At 32.4% G+C, this 17,854-nt stretch overlaps 3 protein-coding genes across 6 annotated transcripts; 1 reads left to right on the top strand and 2 right to left on the bottom strand.

Moving 5' to 3' along the window:
* Nucleotides 1–5,494: 5,494 nt before the first annotated feature.
* LOC130511612 (defensin-like protein 182) lies at nt 5,495–6,172 on the bottom strand. The gene is made up of 2 exons (XM_057008834.1): nt 6,115–6,172; nt 5,495–5,799 (listed from the first exon to the last, which is right to left on the bottom strand). Exons 1-2 carry the CDS (start codon nt 6,170–6,172, stop codon nt 5,495–5,497), a joined length of 363 nt encoding a protein of 120 aa, XP_056864814.1.
* A 2,420-nt stretch (nt 6,173–8,592) lies between these two features.
* LOC130510765 (glycosyltransferase BC10-like) lies at nt 8,593–11,268 on the top strand. The gene is made up of 11 exons (XM_057007383.1): nt 8,593–8,840; nt 8,998–9,413; nt 9,648–9,746; nt 9,847–9,947; nt 10,032–10,103; nt 10,177–10,267; nt 10,406–10,486; nt 10,586–10,648; nt 10,719–10,841; nt 10,931–10,969; nt 11,065–11,268. The coding sequence occupies exons 2-11, from the start codon at nt 9,018–9,020 to the stop codon at nt 11,206–11,208; spliced, it is 1,209 nt and encodes a 402-aa protein (XP_056863363.1). The 5' UTR covers nt 8,593–8,840; nt 8,998–9,017; the 3' UTR covers nt 11,209–11,268.
* Nucleotides 11,269–12,098: 830 nt separating this feature from the next.
* On the bottom strand, nt 12,099–16,477 carry LOC108854450 (subtilisin-like protease SBT2.6). Of its 4 annotated transcripts, none has more exons than XM_018628016.2 (10): nt 16,281–16,477; nt 15,537–15,758; nt 15,216–15,360; nt 14,735–15,132; nt 14,564–14,659; nt 14,399–14,471; nt 13,981–14,266; nt 13,584–13,909; nt 13,011–13,278; nt 12,099–12,939 (listed from the first exon to the last, which is right to left on the bottom strand). In XM_018628016.2, the coding sequence occupies exons 2-10, from the start codon at nt 15,701–15,703 to the stop codon at nt 12,248–12,250; spliced, it is 2,451 nt and encodes an 816-aa protein (XP_018483518.1). In that variant the 5' UTR covers nt 15,704–15,758; nt 16,281–16,477; the 3' UTR covers nt 12,099–12,247. The 4 variants fall into 4 exon arrangements, with proteins under 4 accessions (XP_018483518.1, XP_056865229.1, XP_018483517.1 ...); XM_057009249.1 differs by lacking the exon at nt 16,281–16,477 and adding an exon at nt 16,015–16,036; XM_018628015.2 differs by lacking the exon at nt 16,281–16,477 and adding an exon at nt 15,841–15,999.
* Between the last annotated feature and the right edge of the window lie 1,377 nt (nt 16,478–17,854).

Below are 17,854 nucleotides of genomic sequence, written 5' to 3'. Positions count from 1 at the left end.
ATCTCTTATATATTAATTAAGAAACATTACAATATTGTTTTGTAGCCAAGTGTCACCATGAAAATATAATTCAGAATTCTTATAAAATAGTTTGGTCCATCTTAATTTATATTTTTTATTAAATTAACTATCAAATTGATAAATAGTGTATAAAAGAATATTCTAGCACTTTGCTTAAATAAAAACTACGGAATTACCTAATATGATTAACGTATATATGACAATTTATGATTATGAATAATTAATACTTGATAACATTTTTTGTATCTTAACTCTTTTGTTTGATTTTATATTATTAAAAGATATTAATCAATCACATTAATCATATAACAAAAAATTAGATTTTTCTTATATATTATATTTTGAATTGTTTAAAATGACTATAAAATTATTAGAAATTTTAAAATACCACGTTGAAAATTTGTGATCAATGATTAATTTATTTTGTTATAACAAGATACATATGATCATAAAATTGTATTAATATGATTTTTATTTAATAAATATTAAAATTAAATATATATATATATATATTATATTAATTGAAAAAATTACAATATTATTTTATAATCACGTGTCACCATGAGAATGAAATTCAGAATTCTTAGGAAAATAGGTTGGTCCATCTTAATTTATATTATACATTTTATTAAACTAACTATCATATTTATAAATAGTGTACAAAAGGATATTACCGCATTTTCCTGAAATAAAAGCTACAAAATTACCTAATATAATTAACCTATATATGACAATTAATGATTATGAATAATAAATATTTGATAACATTTTTTGTACATTAGCTATATTTTGTTTGATTTTATATTATTAAAAGATGTTAAAAATCACATTAAACATATAATAAAAATAGATTTTTTCATACATATTATATTCTGATTTTTTAAACGACTATAAATTATTAGAAATTTTATAATACCTTTTTAAAAATTTGGTGATCAATGGCTTAATTTGTTTTTTATAACAAAATACAAATGATCATAAATTATATTAATATAGATTTTTATTTAATAAATATTCAAATTATATATATATATATATATATATATATATATATATTCAGCTAATGACTTAAAGCAAGAAAATGAGCTGCATCAATTTAGTCGTCTAATTGAAACTCTTCAAAACTATGTGGAAGACTTAGGTCAAAATAATTCGATTTTGGAAATAGGATAATAAAACCATTAAAATGATTCTCATTGATTTTAAAGTAAAATATTTAAAAAAATTTGTAGAACCTATTTTGGTAATAAAAATTTACTTGATGACCACATTAAGGTTTCATAGGTATAAATAGGGTGATAAAAATTTAAGTTTAAATCGATCAAGTTCATAAATTCAAAATAGATTTTGGTCCACGATTACAATTACAAATGCTCAACTTAATATATAGATGATTATATAAAGTAAACATAATTGTGTGCATACTAAAAAAATTCAAACATATATACATATTAATTGATCTTAAAAAATGGGCGTCGACAAAAAAAAATATGCATATTAATTTGTCAATATTATATATTTTTAATTTTTATTATATAAGATAACATTTCGCAAAATGCAAGTCTTATTCTAGTCATGTATTAAACTGTGAGTTTTTTCAAATATATGTAAAATAATACCTGAGGTAAACATGATAAGAAAGTTAACGAGGAATAGAAGTGAAGTTTTCCTCTGCATTTTTTCACGTTTTCTAGTTTTCTTCTAAACCTATTTCCTTGGGGTGAATTGTTTGTATGTCACTGGGAAATATTAGATAATCTATTTTATAGCAAACTGAAGATTTCAAAAATAAACATGTTTTAACTTTACTGATTTATTTCCTAAATAGCATGATATTTTCAATATATAAATAGCTAAATAATTAAATTAAAATCTTGCAATGCTTAAAAACAGGAAAAAAGAACATAAAACAGAAAAAAATATCCTATCAGATTTATAGCAAACTCCTGTGTAAATATTATTCTCAGTTGTCAAATAAGATTTTATGTCGTAAGTGTGAGAGATATAGAAGGTGATGTGGACCCTCTCCTCCTAAATCTTCTCTAAAAACTACTTATATAATCTACAACTAGACTTTGATATATAACTTTCATTTTATAAATATATAACTTTAATATAATATTTATTATAATTAAAAAACTATAATTTTTTTCTTTTTTTTATAATAAATATTTATATAACACTATATTAATAATTATGAACTAATCATGCACTAATTTAAAACAATATTTAAAATCTATACTAAGATTTTGTTAGATTTTTTTCAACAGATGTTGTTAGCTAGAAGTATAATTTAATTTTGCAGTTAAAATTAATTTATTATTAATATTCTTGTAGCTGTTAAATTTTTTAAGAATATTATATATTTAATAGATTAATTTAAATAATTAATTAGATATAATTGATGAAATGGACCAAATATATTTTTTCATGGTAGATAAAAATAGTAATTCTCTTTTAAAAGAGAAGATAAGAGTATTTTGGCTTATTAGTTTAGAATTAAATGTTTTTACACCCAAATTTAAAGTTCGAATCTCAAATTATGCATCTTTTTGCAGATTATATCATGTGAATATTATCGGAAATTTCAGTGTACTATAAACAGAAATGTTTGTTATGGAGCATGTGCATAACCATCTTCTGTTCCAAATGTTTCGTGGAAAAATTCATCATAAAATTATTATCCGTGGAATTGTTCATCAATATTGTATGCAGATAATTGATCATCATATTTAATAGCATTAGAAATTACATTATGATGTAATGTGTTATCTAAAGTTATAAAAAGATATATAATGTATATGCCGACAAAAAAAATCTATAGTATCTTTTTACTAATTTTGCTTAGATTTTTAGAAAATAACGACACCTCTAAAAAGATACTATTAAACAGAGAAAATTTTTTTGCCAGTGCAAATCATTTATTCATCATTAAGTTTTTTTTTTTTTAACTTTACAGATTTTGATGTTTGCTGGTTGCGGCAGAAAGTAAGTCATCCCCAAAACCAAAATACTGAAGTCTTTTTTTTTTGTCATCAAACATACAGACTCATACTGACTCTGCATACCAAACTGTTAGCTCGGCATCCATGTGGATGACAAAAGACTATTGTTGTCTGGCACTGCGTGCTAAACGATCCGCCCTTGAATTTGCCGTCCTCGGTACATGAATGAGCTGTGAGCTATGAAAACTACTTTATAAGTTCTTGATATCCTCCAGATAACTTGCAAACGCCGGCCACTCTTCTGGTTCCGAAACCATCTTCACCAATTGAGAATAATCCGTTGCAAACGTAACCTGAAACTGTCGTAAATTCCTAATACATTCCATTGCTCAAATCAAAGCCTCCACCTCCAAGTGAAGGGGAGACAAAACCAAAATACTGAAGTCAATTACAATGTATTTTCCCCTTTAGGCACATGTTCTTTGCATTCAAAACATCAACTCCACAACATCTAGTTTTAGCGTTTCCTTTTTCATTCTTCTGAAACGTGTCGCACATCATATGTGACGCAGATACACAAGCTTCACCATTGCAATAATCTGTCAAAATCCAAATCCATGTAGAAGACTGAGAGATTCTAAAGCAATACAGTATTCGGACTCATATCAAGTGGACATGGGTATACAAACACATCTCCTAATACCACCGTCCGGCTCACATAAAGAACGTGTAGCTGGTACAAACTTATCCGTGCATGAGGCACCACCGGCAATGACACCACATTCATTCATCATGAATTGTCAAACAACTCATATTTTTGCTCAACTGTATCAATCAACAGAAACGTTTACCAATTAGATAACATATAAAGTATTAGTATTTAGGAGAAACTACTACTTCAAACCAGAAAACTTATAATATGTGCTAAGATATATACTATTTTTTTTTGTGATAACCATTGGGATCCCAAAAATTTTCTAAACCCAAAGACTAATTCCATGAACTCTACGGCACTCCACCTATTTTTGCCATTTAAAACAGTCCAGATAGCAAAAGAGACTCGAACCTAAGACGGTACTAATAGTTGTGAATCATTTACCATATTGAGATATATAATATAAATGAATATTATAAATGTTAATGTATAATTAAGGCTAACACCACAAAATCCTACAACATTTAGGACATATGCTAATAAATACCGTAGAAACAAAATAATATTATTAAAATTTGTTTTAAAATAATTATGAATAAATTTAAGATAAATGCACATCTAGAGAAAACATGATAATCCAGATAATGGAGAACACAAGTGATGAAGTTATCTTGATCATATTTGGATTTTTAATCCTTTTTTGTCGTAAAGGTTTTTAATCTTGAAGCAGATTTTTAAAAGAGTGAATTTCGTTGATATATTCAGAATTTGGATACCATAAAAAGGAGTTTTATATCATTATGCGGTCACTAAGTCTTAGAAAAAACAATTATTTACCATGTTAACCAAAAATTTATTTAGCAGTAACTTCATGTTTACAACAACATACATAAATATGGAAACTCACTCATATCATGTATTTCTTTTTGGTAAAAATGTTGAATAACGCATATGATAAGCTTTCTTTTTCAATATTACAATAATTTGTGATAAGTTAATTTCAAAGTCTTCAATCCTGAATCAATAAAAGATATAAATACAAATAATTAGAAAATTATTAGTAACTATCAAAATATTCTTTTATCCAAAATATTTAAAATATCTGAAGTATTCAAAATTTTATCCGAACCTCCGCACCCCCTCCAAAAATTTGATATTTAATCTGAAAACCAGAAATTTTGGACTTTTAACATCGAACTAACCAAAAATCCAGAACCAAATAGGATCCAAAATTATTTCAGATATTAGTGGGTTTCCAATTTTGTCACCAGAAGTGAACTGAAAACCAAAATAAATAAACTGAAACTTAACCAAATTCTCTAAATATATACCAAATGCAATGGCTAATCTAGGTGAAGCAAGGAGGTGACACTTGCACCCATAAAATTTCTAAATTCTTTATAATGTTGCTCATATTTGGTGATCTTCCTTTATTAAAATCATGTTCTACCTTTAATTTCTATGTTTATCAGTAATTTGCCCCCAGCAAAAAAAATTGTCTACATCCGCCACTGTCCAAACAGATCTTAAATCTTAAAATTGAAGAATCAAACCAGAACCAAACCAAAAAAATGTCCGGGACTAATCAAATGATTAAATTTGTTTTGAATATAAAGGACTTAAATTGTTATACATATATTTTTGGATGCGTCTGTTCGGTGTGAGAATTTTTGTTGATCACTGTTTGTAAGAAAACATACAAAACTATATCATGCCTACCAAAAAGTAGCAAACTGATTCAATTCCAGTTAACAGAAAGTCCATCCACAAACCGAGAATGATAAGAGTAATTTTATATATCATCGCATTATTATAGTTACAATAATCAAAGAAAATCACCTGGTTCATAATTTCATCAACCGATTCTAGCAACTTAGCAAGAGTACGTACATTGGCACAAATTAAAATTACCAAGCGTGACACAAGATCCATGTCCAGCATTATACTTTTTTGCACAATTCATATCACAGCAATTAGCAGGACAATTCTGAGAACAGAGACCAGCCCCACCGTTGCACACTTTAGGCGGTGGAGGTGGGCACTGGTAGATGCATAAGCACAGCGAATTCCCACATTGGGTGTGAACTGATGGTCCGTATTGGGCCAGGCATTTCTGGTCACAGTTCTCACAAGGGCCTAGAGTCGCAACGCATGTTCCTGCTCTACTCTGATTTACAACTGCAACATTTGTATACATTATTAAAAAAAATACATTAAACACATTATTCTCGTTCTACCTGTTAGATTTATACATTAAACATATTATTCTCGTTGTACCTGTTAGATTTATACATTTATTTAATGATTTTCACATATTATATCGTACATACCTTATATTTATAAAAATTAATCCTTCCAAAAAGACATCATATAACAGTTACACTAACATCGTTTTTTTTCCAAGAAGTGGTTCTCGGCAGTATCAAAATTTGTTATTTTGATCACATAATATATATGAAACTGTAAGTTTATCGAATATATGTAAAATAATACCTGAGGTAAACATGATAAGAAAGTTAACAAGGAATACAAGTGAAGTCGTCCTCTGCATTTTTCACGTTTTCTAGTTTTCTTCTAAACCTCTTTCTCTGGGGTAAATTGTTTGTATGTCACTGGGGAATATTAGATAATCTATATTATAGCAAACTAAAGATTTCAAAAATAGACATATTACATTGCACTGATTTATTTCCAAATAGCATGATATTTTACAATATATAAACAGCTAAATAAGTAAATAAAAGTCTTGCAATGCTTAAAATAAAACAGGAAAAAAAAACATAAAACAGGAAAAATATCCTATCCGATTTATTGCTAAAACTGTATGCTCAATAAAAGTACTTCGGTGTAAATAATACTAGACTTCGATCAGGGGGTCTGTACAGATGTATTTTTCAAAAATATTTTTCTATTTATTTTTCATGTCACGTATATATCATATACTAGATTTTGACCCGCGCTTTTGAAACGCGGGATATTTTAACATGAAAAATTTCACTAATAATTTAACAAATATTTTGGTAATTTTTAAAGAGTGTGTATTTAAAAATATTTTTGCATTTAAATCAGTATTTTTAATTCAACCCGATTGTGATTATACCGGTTAATCCGAAGATCTGACAATTCAATTTATGTTCTTAAAATATTCATATTAAAAAATCACTAAAACCCGAGACTAACCGATTGAACTGATGGATGACCGATATGTAATCTAATTGGATTTAAATTGTAATAGTTTCATAATTTGTAATCTTATAATCGAAATTTTAAAGTTCACTATTTTGCAATTTATGAAATTATGACGTTTCTACAAAATTTAAAGAGAAAATGATAGATATAAAATAATTAAGATTAATTATTGTACTATTTGGAAACATTGATAGTAGTATAAAAAATATATTGTTTGGAAACATTAATAGTAGTATAAAGAAATAAGTATATTGTTTAGAAACATTGATAGTAGTATAAAGAAATAAGTATATTGTTTGGAAACATGGATAATAGTATAAAAAAAGAACATTAGTGATTTAATGTATGTTTAACTATAAAGTATAAATGTGTATTTAATTTAAAAACTTACAAAATAAATGTTAGGTCCAACAAAATGTTTCTGTTTTAATAAGATAGATGTGTCATCATATAATTAATCATATTTTATACGTACCATCATATAAGTAATCATATAACTAATAGTATTTTATATATATCATCATATAACTAATTACATATATTGTATTTTTTAAACTCAATGTGAAATATAAACCATAATTTAAGTTGGTGTTTGAAATTGTGATATGTATTATATTTTTCTTATATATATTGAAAACATTTTTTATAATGGTTATTTGAAAATATTTTATTAAAAATCAATTTTCGAGTATATGTATATTTTGAATCAATTTTTTGATATAAATCAATTTTAAATTAGTATTTGATTTTAATATGTACATAAAATTTAAATTTTGTTTTATGATTATTTTAGACAAAAAATATTTTAGATAATTATACTGGAACATTTTCATATATTTTATATAAACAGTTTATCATAATATATTACTTTTGATTTTTCAAAATAACTTAAGCTCATTACTGTACTTTTTTCTTAATATACTTCTATTTATGTTTCCAAATAACATTTTATATTTCTATTCATGTTTTCAATCGAATATTATTTCAGTTTTAATAATATAAACTAAAACTTGATCATATTTGGATTTTTAATCCCTCTTTTTTTGTCGCAAGGGTTTTTAATCTTAAAGCAGAATTTTAAAAGAATGAATTTCGTTGATATATTCAGAATTTGAATACCACAAAAAGGAGTTTTATATCATTATGCGGTCACTAAGTCTTAGAAACACAATTAGTTACCATGTTGACCAAAAATTTATTTAGCAGTAACTTTATGTTTACAACATACATAAATATGGAAACTCACTCATATCATGTTTTTCTTTTTGGTAAAAATGTTAAATTACGCATATGATAAGCTTTCTTTTTCAATATATTACAATAATTTGTGATAAGTTAATTTCAAAGTCTTCAATCCTGAATCAATAAAAGATATAAATACAAACAATTAGAAAATTATTAGCTAGCTGCATATTGTTTCCCTTTCCATGGATATATTTGAATACATCGGGTTTATATGCTAGGACCGAACACAACTACAATCCTGCGCTCATGACACTGCGAGTGTTCCAATCACATTTTTAATATTAGTTTCTTTATTTTTCAGCCAAAATCGTCCAAAAAAATCATGTAAAATTTTCAAGAGCTAGCTCTCATGTGGCCATCAGAAAAAATTAAACATGTAATATGGTTGGTAATAATAATAAAGCGATAATTATTTTATCCATGCTCTGCCTCAAAAAAATTGCTTCCCTTGTTTCTCTCGAACCGAATTGCCGAATTGGCATCTTTATCATCATCATCATTTTCTCTGTAGCGCATTTTATTCATTCCACAGCGAAAGATAAGAGGGAGGTCATAAAGAGAGATCAGATAGAAAAGGGAAACGAATCCATGAGAAGAAAGTTATAAAAACTGCCAAGAGATTCTTGTTTACATGCGTGCATTAACATACCTAAATTACACGTTTCATTTGCGTACGTAACACTCAAGCGTTTGAAAGTGTCTCGCAGATCGGGAGATGGACAAGATAATATAAATCTTGCACGGAGATTTCGTCGTGACTGGATCTGGTTCACATTGTTTCGGATGTTGGTAGCCTCCTTCTTCTGTGTTTCTTGTTTTATCTATTGTGGATTAAATATACATTGTTTATATTTCTAACTTTACATATTTTGATTCAGAGAAGAATCATATATATTGATTAGGCACTAGGTGTGAAGACACTTTCTGTTTGTGTCTCTGTAGATAGAGAGGTTTGATGAGAGATGAAGGCAGCTAAGAGGTGGAGTGTAGGAAACCTAGCGTCATTGCCTGGAGCTCGCCACCGTGCTCCTGCAAGAAGAAGGCTATGGATGATCATGGCGCTTTCACTGATCATCATGACGCTTTCACTGATCACCATGTTGGCTATAATGGCTTACATGTACCCTCATCACAGCAAACGTGCTTGTTACATGATTTCATCAAGGGGATGCCAGGCTTTAGCTGACTGGCTTCCCCCTTCTCTTAGAGAGTATTCTGATGATGAGATTGCTGCACGAGTAGTGATTAGAGAAATAATGAGTAACGCTCCTGTTATAAGAAGGGACTCCAAGATTGCATTCATGTTCTTGACTCCTGGTACATTGCCTTTTGAGAGGCTTTGGGACAGATTTTTCCAGGTACACTTTAGTTTTTACCACTGATGTCTTCTTCATAAACTGCAGATAGTTTGTTGGTTGGCCGGATACTGTAAAAGATTTAGCAGGCCATAAACATTTTTAGGTTAATTTTAATTAAAAAATCGACAATTTAGGGGTCATTCGACTTATTAATAGCTCTTTAAAATTTGGAGGCCAAAGCCAATGTTTCATGCGGCTGTGTCTAGAATCTAGAATCTTCTCTCTTTATTACAGGGCCATGAAGGGAAGTTCTCTGTTTATATACATGCATCAAAGGAAAGGCCAGTTCACCACAGTCAATACTTTGCCAACCGCGAAATTCGCAGTGATGAGGTTTGTCTCCTCTGTATCCTTTTCTAGTGCCTATCTTTGAATATTTCATATATTTTTAGCATCCACTGACATGTTAGTAAATGTGTATCTTATTGTGCAGGTGGTGTGGGGAAGAATATCAATGGTTGATGCAGAGAGAAGGTTGTTAGCTAATGCTCTTAGAGACCCTGCAAACCAGCAATTTGTTTTACTCTCTGAGAGGTGATTTCTTGACTTCCACCAAATTTTTCTCATTCGTCACTATTGAAGTTGCTTAACACATTTGAATGTTTATGGTTTTTGCAGTTGTGTGCCACTTCGAAGTTTTGAGTACATTTACAATTACCTGATGTACAGTAATCTCAGCTATGTTGACTGGTAAGTACGTCATGTTTCATCTCTTAGTCACTCTTCTTCCCCAACTTCATCCTTATCTCCTTCTGTCCTTCAGCTTTGACGATCCAGGACAACATGGATCAGGCAGGCATATGGATCACATGTTGCCTGAAATTCCAAAGAAGTATTTTCGAAAGGGTGCACAGGTAAAACATTGTGACTGGTCCAGTATTAAACAACAAACGCTAAGGACTATAAGGAACTGGTTTTGGTTCAATGCTCTGATACATTCGGGGACACGTAACTATTCCGTGTTAGTGATGAACTAGTGTGTTACTATGCAGTGGTTCACCATGAAGAGACAACACGCCATAGTAATCATGGCAGACAGTCTTTACTACTCTAGATTCAGGGATTACTGTGGGGTGAGTATCAGCTAAAGTCTAGATGTTCACTTACTTTCAACATGTATGAGAAAGACCACTCACTAATAAGAACAATTTCTTTTTTTTTGTTTTCTTCAGCCAGGTATAGAGAACAACAAGAACTGCATAGCTGATGAACACTATCTGCCAACATTCTTTCATGTATGAGATCTTTTCAACTCAATCTCTTTGTTTCTCTTCATCTGTTATATATTATATTATTCGGTTGCAGATGCTTGATCCGGGTGGCATTTCTAACTGGAGTGTAACACAAGTTGACTGGTCTGAGAGACAGTGGCATCCCAAAACATACATGCCTGAGGATGTCACACACGAGTTACTAAACAACCTCACGGTATATATAAAAATCATATAAACCAGAATTGAAGCTTTATCATCTTTGCATCAGTTCTCTTAAAAAGTTTTTGATTGGTCCATCTACAGTCTAGTGACACCGTCGTACATGTCACAAGTGTTGGAATGGTACACACTTTCGAAAAACCATGTCTTAGCTCTGATCTTTATGCAAGATTCTATGCAAACACAACACCCTTTTTGTTTTGGTTAATTAACAACAGGGTGAAGAAATATTGATGCCTTGTATGTGGAACGGAATCAAAAGACCTTGCTTCTTGTTTGGAAGGAAGTTTCACCCGGACACGCTTGATAAACTCTTGGATCTCTTCTCCAACTACACAAGATCGGTCTCTTGGCATTTGTGATTTAATTTAAAAGGATGTTTTTTCTTCTATACACAACTAAGATTCTTCTAACACTATAGCTACAAGTCTAGAAGCTTAATTAAGGAGGTATTGAGAACCTTTTTTTTTGCAACTTCTGCTTCATTTTGGTTGGAGGGAGACTTTGGTTTCATTCTTTTATTTTTTTTATCCACTCTGTTTTACGTTATATACTTATCTCATATTTATCCTTCAACATATATATCTTCTTGGTTTTTGAGTAGTAATCTTGAGATAAACTTTTATTATAATTGCTTTAACCAAAGAAACGTCCTAACTAACATGCAACTACTCTTCTTTCAGATGACCACGTCGAAACAATGTAGATTTTAAACAACTAACAAGTTATCTAGACTCGACTTAAGCCTCTCCATATAGTTGTAGCCTTCCTTGTCTGCATCTTTCGACAAATGGTTTAAGATGGAGCAGATGTGACTTCATGTGAAGATATGCAGATGTGGAATCCCACGATGGAGATTTTTAGCGGGATTTTGTCCATACTGCAACGTTTCATTTCTCATTTGGATCAGAGTTGTCCATAGACGTGAAGAGCGTATTCTAGAAGTCGATTAAACCAATTAACCAACCGGGTGCTTTCTGCTTAACCATGACTCACGGTTAAGCAGAACACAATCTGGTACCAACCTTCAAGAAAATGGTCTTCACATCTAGCGACAGCTCTGCTCCATATTAGAAGTGGAACGTTACAACTGCTCAAGCCAAATCTGCACTCCAAGTGGATCATGAGCAAAGTGACCTACTCGGTTACTTGCACGCTACGCTTCTAAACAAATATAATACCATAAGTAGAAAGGTTAGTAGAAAAAAGAGCTAAAGTATCATATAATTATACTACTATCATCTCCTCAAGGTTCTTATAAAGCAAACAAATATTACTAATTATACAAACTGTATTATTCCTTTTTTACTCAGACAAAACTAATATTTTTTTATTATTATTACTGCGTATTACAAAAATAACAATAATAATATTACAAAACCTCACATCACATTCTTTTCTTCATCGCTTTTGTCCCAAGGCAACCACTGGGAGACTCACTTTATGCCCACGGCTTCCTTTCAACGTAACCTCTCCGAAGCTATAAGCTCCGGTCACTGATCTCACCGTCAGAGTCACCGAGAACTCTCTAGAAGCCCCCGCTCTAAGCGTCATCGCAGGAGGACTCACTTCAATAGCAATAGACGGCTCCATCCTCGATGTGATCGTGTACGTCTCTTCCTCCTCCGCAACATTCGTCACTCTCCTCGTCACCGTCTGCGTCCTCACCAGATGAGAGACGGCTATAGACGGCGAGTTGAAGTTCGAAGGGTGTCTCATTCTGTAGTTGCAGGGAGTGTTGGTGAAGTTCCTTATCTCGTGAGCGTTGATACCTGGCGTGGTGCACAAGAAACCTAAGTAGTCCTCGTAACCTGCGTCGAAGACGAGGCCAGGGTCCAGAGCGGCGCTTGGATTGACGTGGCCGCTACCGTAATCGAACGGAGTTGCTTTGACGAGCGTCATCGTCTCTGTCTCAGAGTACTGCTGCGCTTGGAGAGGCCTCCCTGCTCTGTCCATGACCGTCGAAGTCGTCATCAGAGCTGATTTGATGGCGGCTGGACTCCACTGAGGATGCTTCTGTTTCACCAATGCAGCTATACCGGCGATGTGCGGTGCAGCCATGCTTGTGCCAGAGATCAGTGCAAATCCTTCACCTGCTCAGACGCCAAAAAAAAACTAAACAAGAGTGTACTTAAAATGTATATGATTCTGAGGAGATGCTTACCGACGTAGTTAGCCTCGTCTGTTCCATTCTGAGACCAAGCAGACCAGATCAGAGAGCCTGGAGCAAGAATGTCTGGTTTGAGGAGATCAGCATCCTGAAAGCTGAAATCTTTGGTGTTGGGTCCTCGAGCTGAGAACAGAGCCACTTCAGGTGCTGATTTGTGGAGAATTGGTTCCAGACCGTCTCCTATGCTTCCTTCAGCTTCAAAGCTCTTTACCCTTCCCATCCAGTCTCTTGAAGTTGTGACATTGTAGTAATCAATCAAATCCTACAAAAGAAAATAAAAAACAATACCAAGTTGAGGAAAATATAAATGTCTGAACACAAAATTTTATAAATATTAGTCGGTTCCTAACATTGTTAACCAAACTGAACCGAACCGAATTGGGGAAAATATAACCAACTGTCTGGACACAAAATTTTATAATATTAGCCGGTTCCTAACATTGTTACCCGAACTGAAACCGAACCGAATTTTGTAAATAACCGAATAGTTTCTATATCTATAGAACTGAAACCGAAAAAACCAAACCAGAACCGAACCAAAAACCGAGGCATAGAGACTATATTTACCATTGACTTAGAGACATCCGTGATGAGAATCCCCGGAATGCCAGAAGGGACAGGATCAAACTTTGTTCCTGGAGAAACATTTTCAACAACAAGAACAAAACCAGCAGCTCCAAGATGCCTAGCAGTCTCAGCAACTTTCTTGATGGAAGCTGAGCCAGCAACAAAGTTAAAAGAATACCCACAAAGCAGAATGTTTCCTTCAACCAACTTCTTATTCAAGACCTCTGGCTTCTGGCAATCTGACGGATTGTATCTCACACCAGAAGAACCAAGGAGAACATCGTTTGCTGAGACCATCTTGTAAGAACGGTGAGGTCTAGTAGAAGCTGCATACCAACACACATGTATAATTAAAGGAACGTTCCACAAAGCAGAGCAGAGAAAGGAAGAAACTTACGAGATAATCCTATTCCGGCAAGCATTTTTCCGTTTCCGAGGGTCAGATGGTTCTTGTATCTGCGGTCATCGATTGCAGCAGCAACAGTAGTTATCCAGGGGCTGTACGAGACCAGAGTTTTCGGAAAGGGTCCTCCGTTTCCAGCCGCTTGAGCAACGAATACACCAGCTTTCACGGCTCCAAGAAGTGTGGCATCGAAAGGGTTTAAGAAGGTTGTCTTTGTAGTAGTTGGAGGACTGTTTGGACCAACCGAGAGGCTCAATATATCAACTCCATCATGAACAGCCTGCTCACAACAACAAAAAACATACTATGTTTAGAGAGAAACTTCATGACCAATGTATAAGAAGGAGCATTGCTCAAGTGCAGCAAGAGGGAGCATCATCTCATCATAAGGTGCTAAGTTATTGCTTATTACCTGATCAATGGCAGCAACCACATCAGATACAAACCCTCCAAAAAGCCTATAGAGAGCTTTGTAAACAGCAATCCTAAAACAAAACAAAAAAAAAAGCATTTAACTTATTAAAGACATGCAAAGAGGATGAAGTTGAATCCACCAGTTGAGGAATCATCTATCTACCTAGCACGAGGAGCCATCCCACTTGCTTTTCCAAACTCATAACCATGCATCCTCACCGGAACACCATTATTCCCAGCTGCAATAGCTGCTGTATGACTGAAAAGCATTTCTAAGAAGTATGAGATAAAAGTTCTAAGAAGCGTTTTTATAAAACTTATTCTTGTAACGAACCTTCCATGTCCATCGCCATCCATTGGTGAAGCAAAGTCAACATCAGGGTTAAAAGCACCAGCAGCTTTAGCAGCTTCAGCAAAATGCTGAGCTCCTATGATCTTCCCGTTGCAGAAGCTAAGCTTAGTACGAGGATCATCCTCACACTTCCCTTTATAACTAGGATGAGGACCATAAGGAACTGATGTATGGTGAGAGGCAAAGCTAGGGTGATGAGGAAAAATCCCAGAGTCTATAAACCCAATCACAATATCTTCCCCTGCTCTGTCGTAGCCGCCACCTGTCGGCCAGACATCGGTCGGTAGTCCCAAGAACTGCGGCGTGTGTGTGGTGAGCTTCCTCACTTTCCAGTCTCTGCTCACAGATTTCACACCGGGAGAGCGACGAAGCATCTCCGCCTACTAATGTAGAGGAATAGTTGTAAGCAAACAAGACACTGAAAACGAAAGTAGTAGAGAGAGTTTTGGATTGGTATTTTCACCTGATCAGGGGAGAGATGAGCTGAGAATCCGTTGATGAGGTGTTTGTAGCTGTAAAGCTTCTTGTATGATCCTTCTTGGAAGAGCATTCCAAGAAGCATGTCATGTTTCCTCTCAAGGTGACGCCCATATGAAGTCACCAATTCACTGCTTGCAAACAGAGAGGTGAACAGATTATCAATCTAGCAAAGCAACCATTAAAGAAGATGCCAATAAGATTGTGACATCCATCAATGATAGGGCCTAATCTTTCCTCTCTACTCAGCTGTGAATAAGATTGTGCTTGAAAGAAGAGAGAGAACAAAAGGCCACAGGGTACCTACCTAGTGGTATCGATTTTCTCATCAGACTCGACAGCAGTAGCTTCAAAACCATTAACACCACCGTTGTAACTAATGATTGGATCTCCTTCCATAGTCACAATGTAAATCTCTGCCGTCACAGAGTACAAGATTGAGAAAAAGACTAGAACTTTACAACACATATCCATATTTCTTCTTCCCAACCAAAGAAGCACCAGCTCAATTATTATGCTATAGACTAATCTGCAGTATCAAAAAAAAGAAAGAAAAAGCATTAGCATCTCCCTGCAACAACAAAATATCTATGAACAGGACAGAGACCAACCACTACATAAATACTCAAAGATAAGACTGATCAGTAGCCAATCTCACACACTTATCAGAGCTTAGTAAAGAGTTTTGCTATCTTCAGATTGATAAAGGACAAAACTTTGAAACAGAGAATCTGACATGTAACTGATGATTTCGCTTTAACTTTTAAGAGGAACCAACCACGCACATGAAGGAAAGCCCACTCTCAATTAACTCCAAAGATAGAGACTTTGGGGATTATCTCAGATGAGTCCCACTTGACAGAAAGACATCATTATATACTGTAGTAGATTAGTAAAAATCCCAACAAATTTACCAAAACAGAGCAACTGTTTAGATAAGAAAAGGTAATGAAGCCACTTTCACAAATCTTCCAAGCAAGGGATCCTCTTGAATTGAAGGTTGAGTAAAGCCAAAAAAAAAGGATAAAAGAGAGAAGCTTTAAGAACTTACTCTCTGATTCACGGAACGAATCAAGTAGAAACGGTGAGATTTTTTACGGTTTAGATCAAACCGGCCAAAGATTCCAAATTTAGTCACTGTACTTACATCAGATGTGGTGCAGATAGATAGATAAATAACAATCTGAACGAGATTGATTGATTGTAAAGAGTCTTTTGCAATGTAAATAAGTGGGGGAAGTTGTCAGTGAGACATGGAAAGAGAGAGAGTGTGTGTGTGTGGGGAATTTGAGATTTAGGGTTTTTGTTCTTTTTATTTTTAATAATTTTTAATTACTATTTTTTCTTCAATGTCAAGCAGTTTAATTTTTTTTATTAATCTCTCTTAAATTTTTAATTACTTTTCTTCAATCTCAAGCAGACAACGAACCGTGGAAAATGGCAGTTCTCACATCTGTAACTTTTTAAAAAAATATATATATATTTATGTTTTTTTAATTAATATAAATCTTTAGTGATGTTGCTTATGAAATAAAACATACACTAGATTTTGACCCGCGCTTCGAAAGCGCGGGTATTATTTTTCACTTTTATAAAATATATTATTTGTTTGTAATTATTGAATTTATTTATTTTAACAAAATTTTCTTTATAATAAATTCGACACATAGAGTGTCTCTGGTAAACTATGTATTTCTCTAGTTTTGTTTTATTCGCTCTTCAATCAACATATTTATTTGGCTTGTTGTTAAAATAAATGATTATAGACTTTGATCTTTGCACCTTCGCGGATGTATATTTTAAAAAATATGATGATATTTGTTTTTCATATAATTATTAGGGTTTGGCAAAATGAATCCGAAGAACAGAACTGATACCAATCCGTAAATATAGTACCAAACCTGAACATAAATTAATTAAATATTCGAATTATTCAAAATTTTGTTAGTCCGAATCGGATTCGAACCGAAGTATTTGTGTACCTGAATTTATCTTAAAATAGATTTATATACTTATATATTAATTATATTTATATTTAATGTATATAAAACATCAAGAATGATACTTTTAAATTGGTGTAAAATACTTGAAAATATATATAGATAGTCAAAAACAAATATCTGAAATAGTTAAAGTATACTCAAATCACCAAAAATACTTAAAATAATTATTGATTTCGTATCCAAAATTTTAAATCAAACCAATTGATATGTTAAGCTTAGGTATTCTGACATATGTTATTTAATTTTATAGGTAATATATTACTTTATTTATAGATTTTGAGAAATTTAAAATATATAGTGATTTAAAACTTTAAAAATAATTTAAATAGGTTATCCAAACCCAAACCAAACCCGCAAAGATCCGAATCAAATTCAAACAAAAATTTAGAAACATCCTAATAGGACTGAAATATTTGACCTCGAAAACCTGAAACGCAAACCGATCAGAATCAAACCCGTATGGATGTCTGAAAACCCATCCTTAGTCATTATTATATATCGTATAATTTCATCATATAATTAATCGTATTTTTTATGTACCATCATATAAGTAATCATATAATTAATAGTATTTAATATGTATCATCATATAAATAATTACATATATTATACTTTAAAAACT

This window comes from Raphanus sativus, chromosome 4, assembly GCF_000801105.2.
Source record: "Raphanus sativus cultivar WK10039 chromosome 4, ASM80110v3, whole genome shotgun sequence".
NCBI lineage: Eukaryota > Viridiplantae > Streptophyta > Magnoliopsida > Brassicales > Brassicaceae > Raphanus > Raphanus sativus.
The sequence above is the reverse complement of the archived record's forward strand: the minus strand, read 5'-3'. Positions and strand labels throughout refer to the sequence as shown.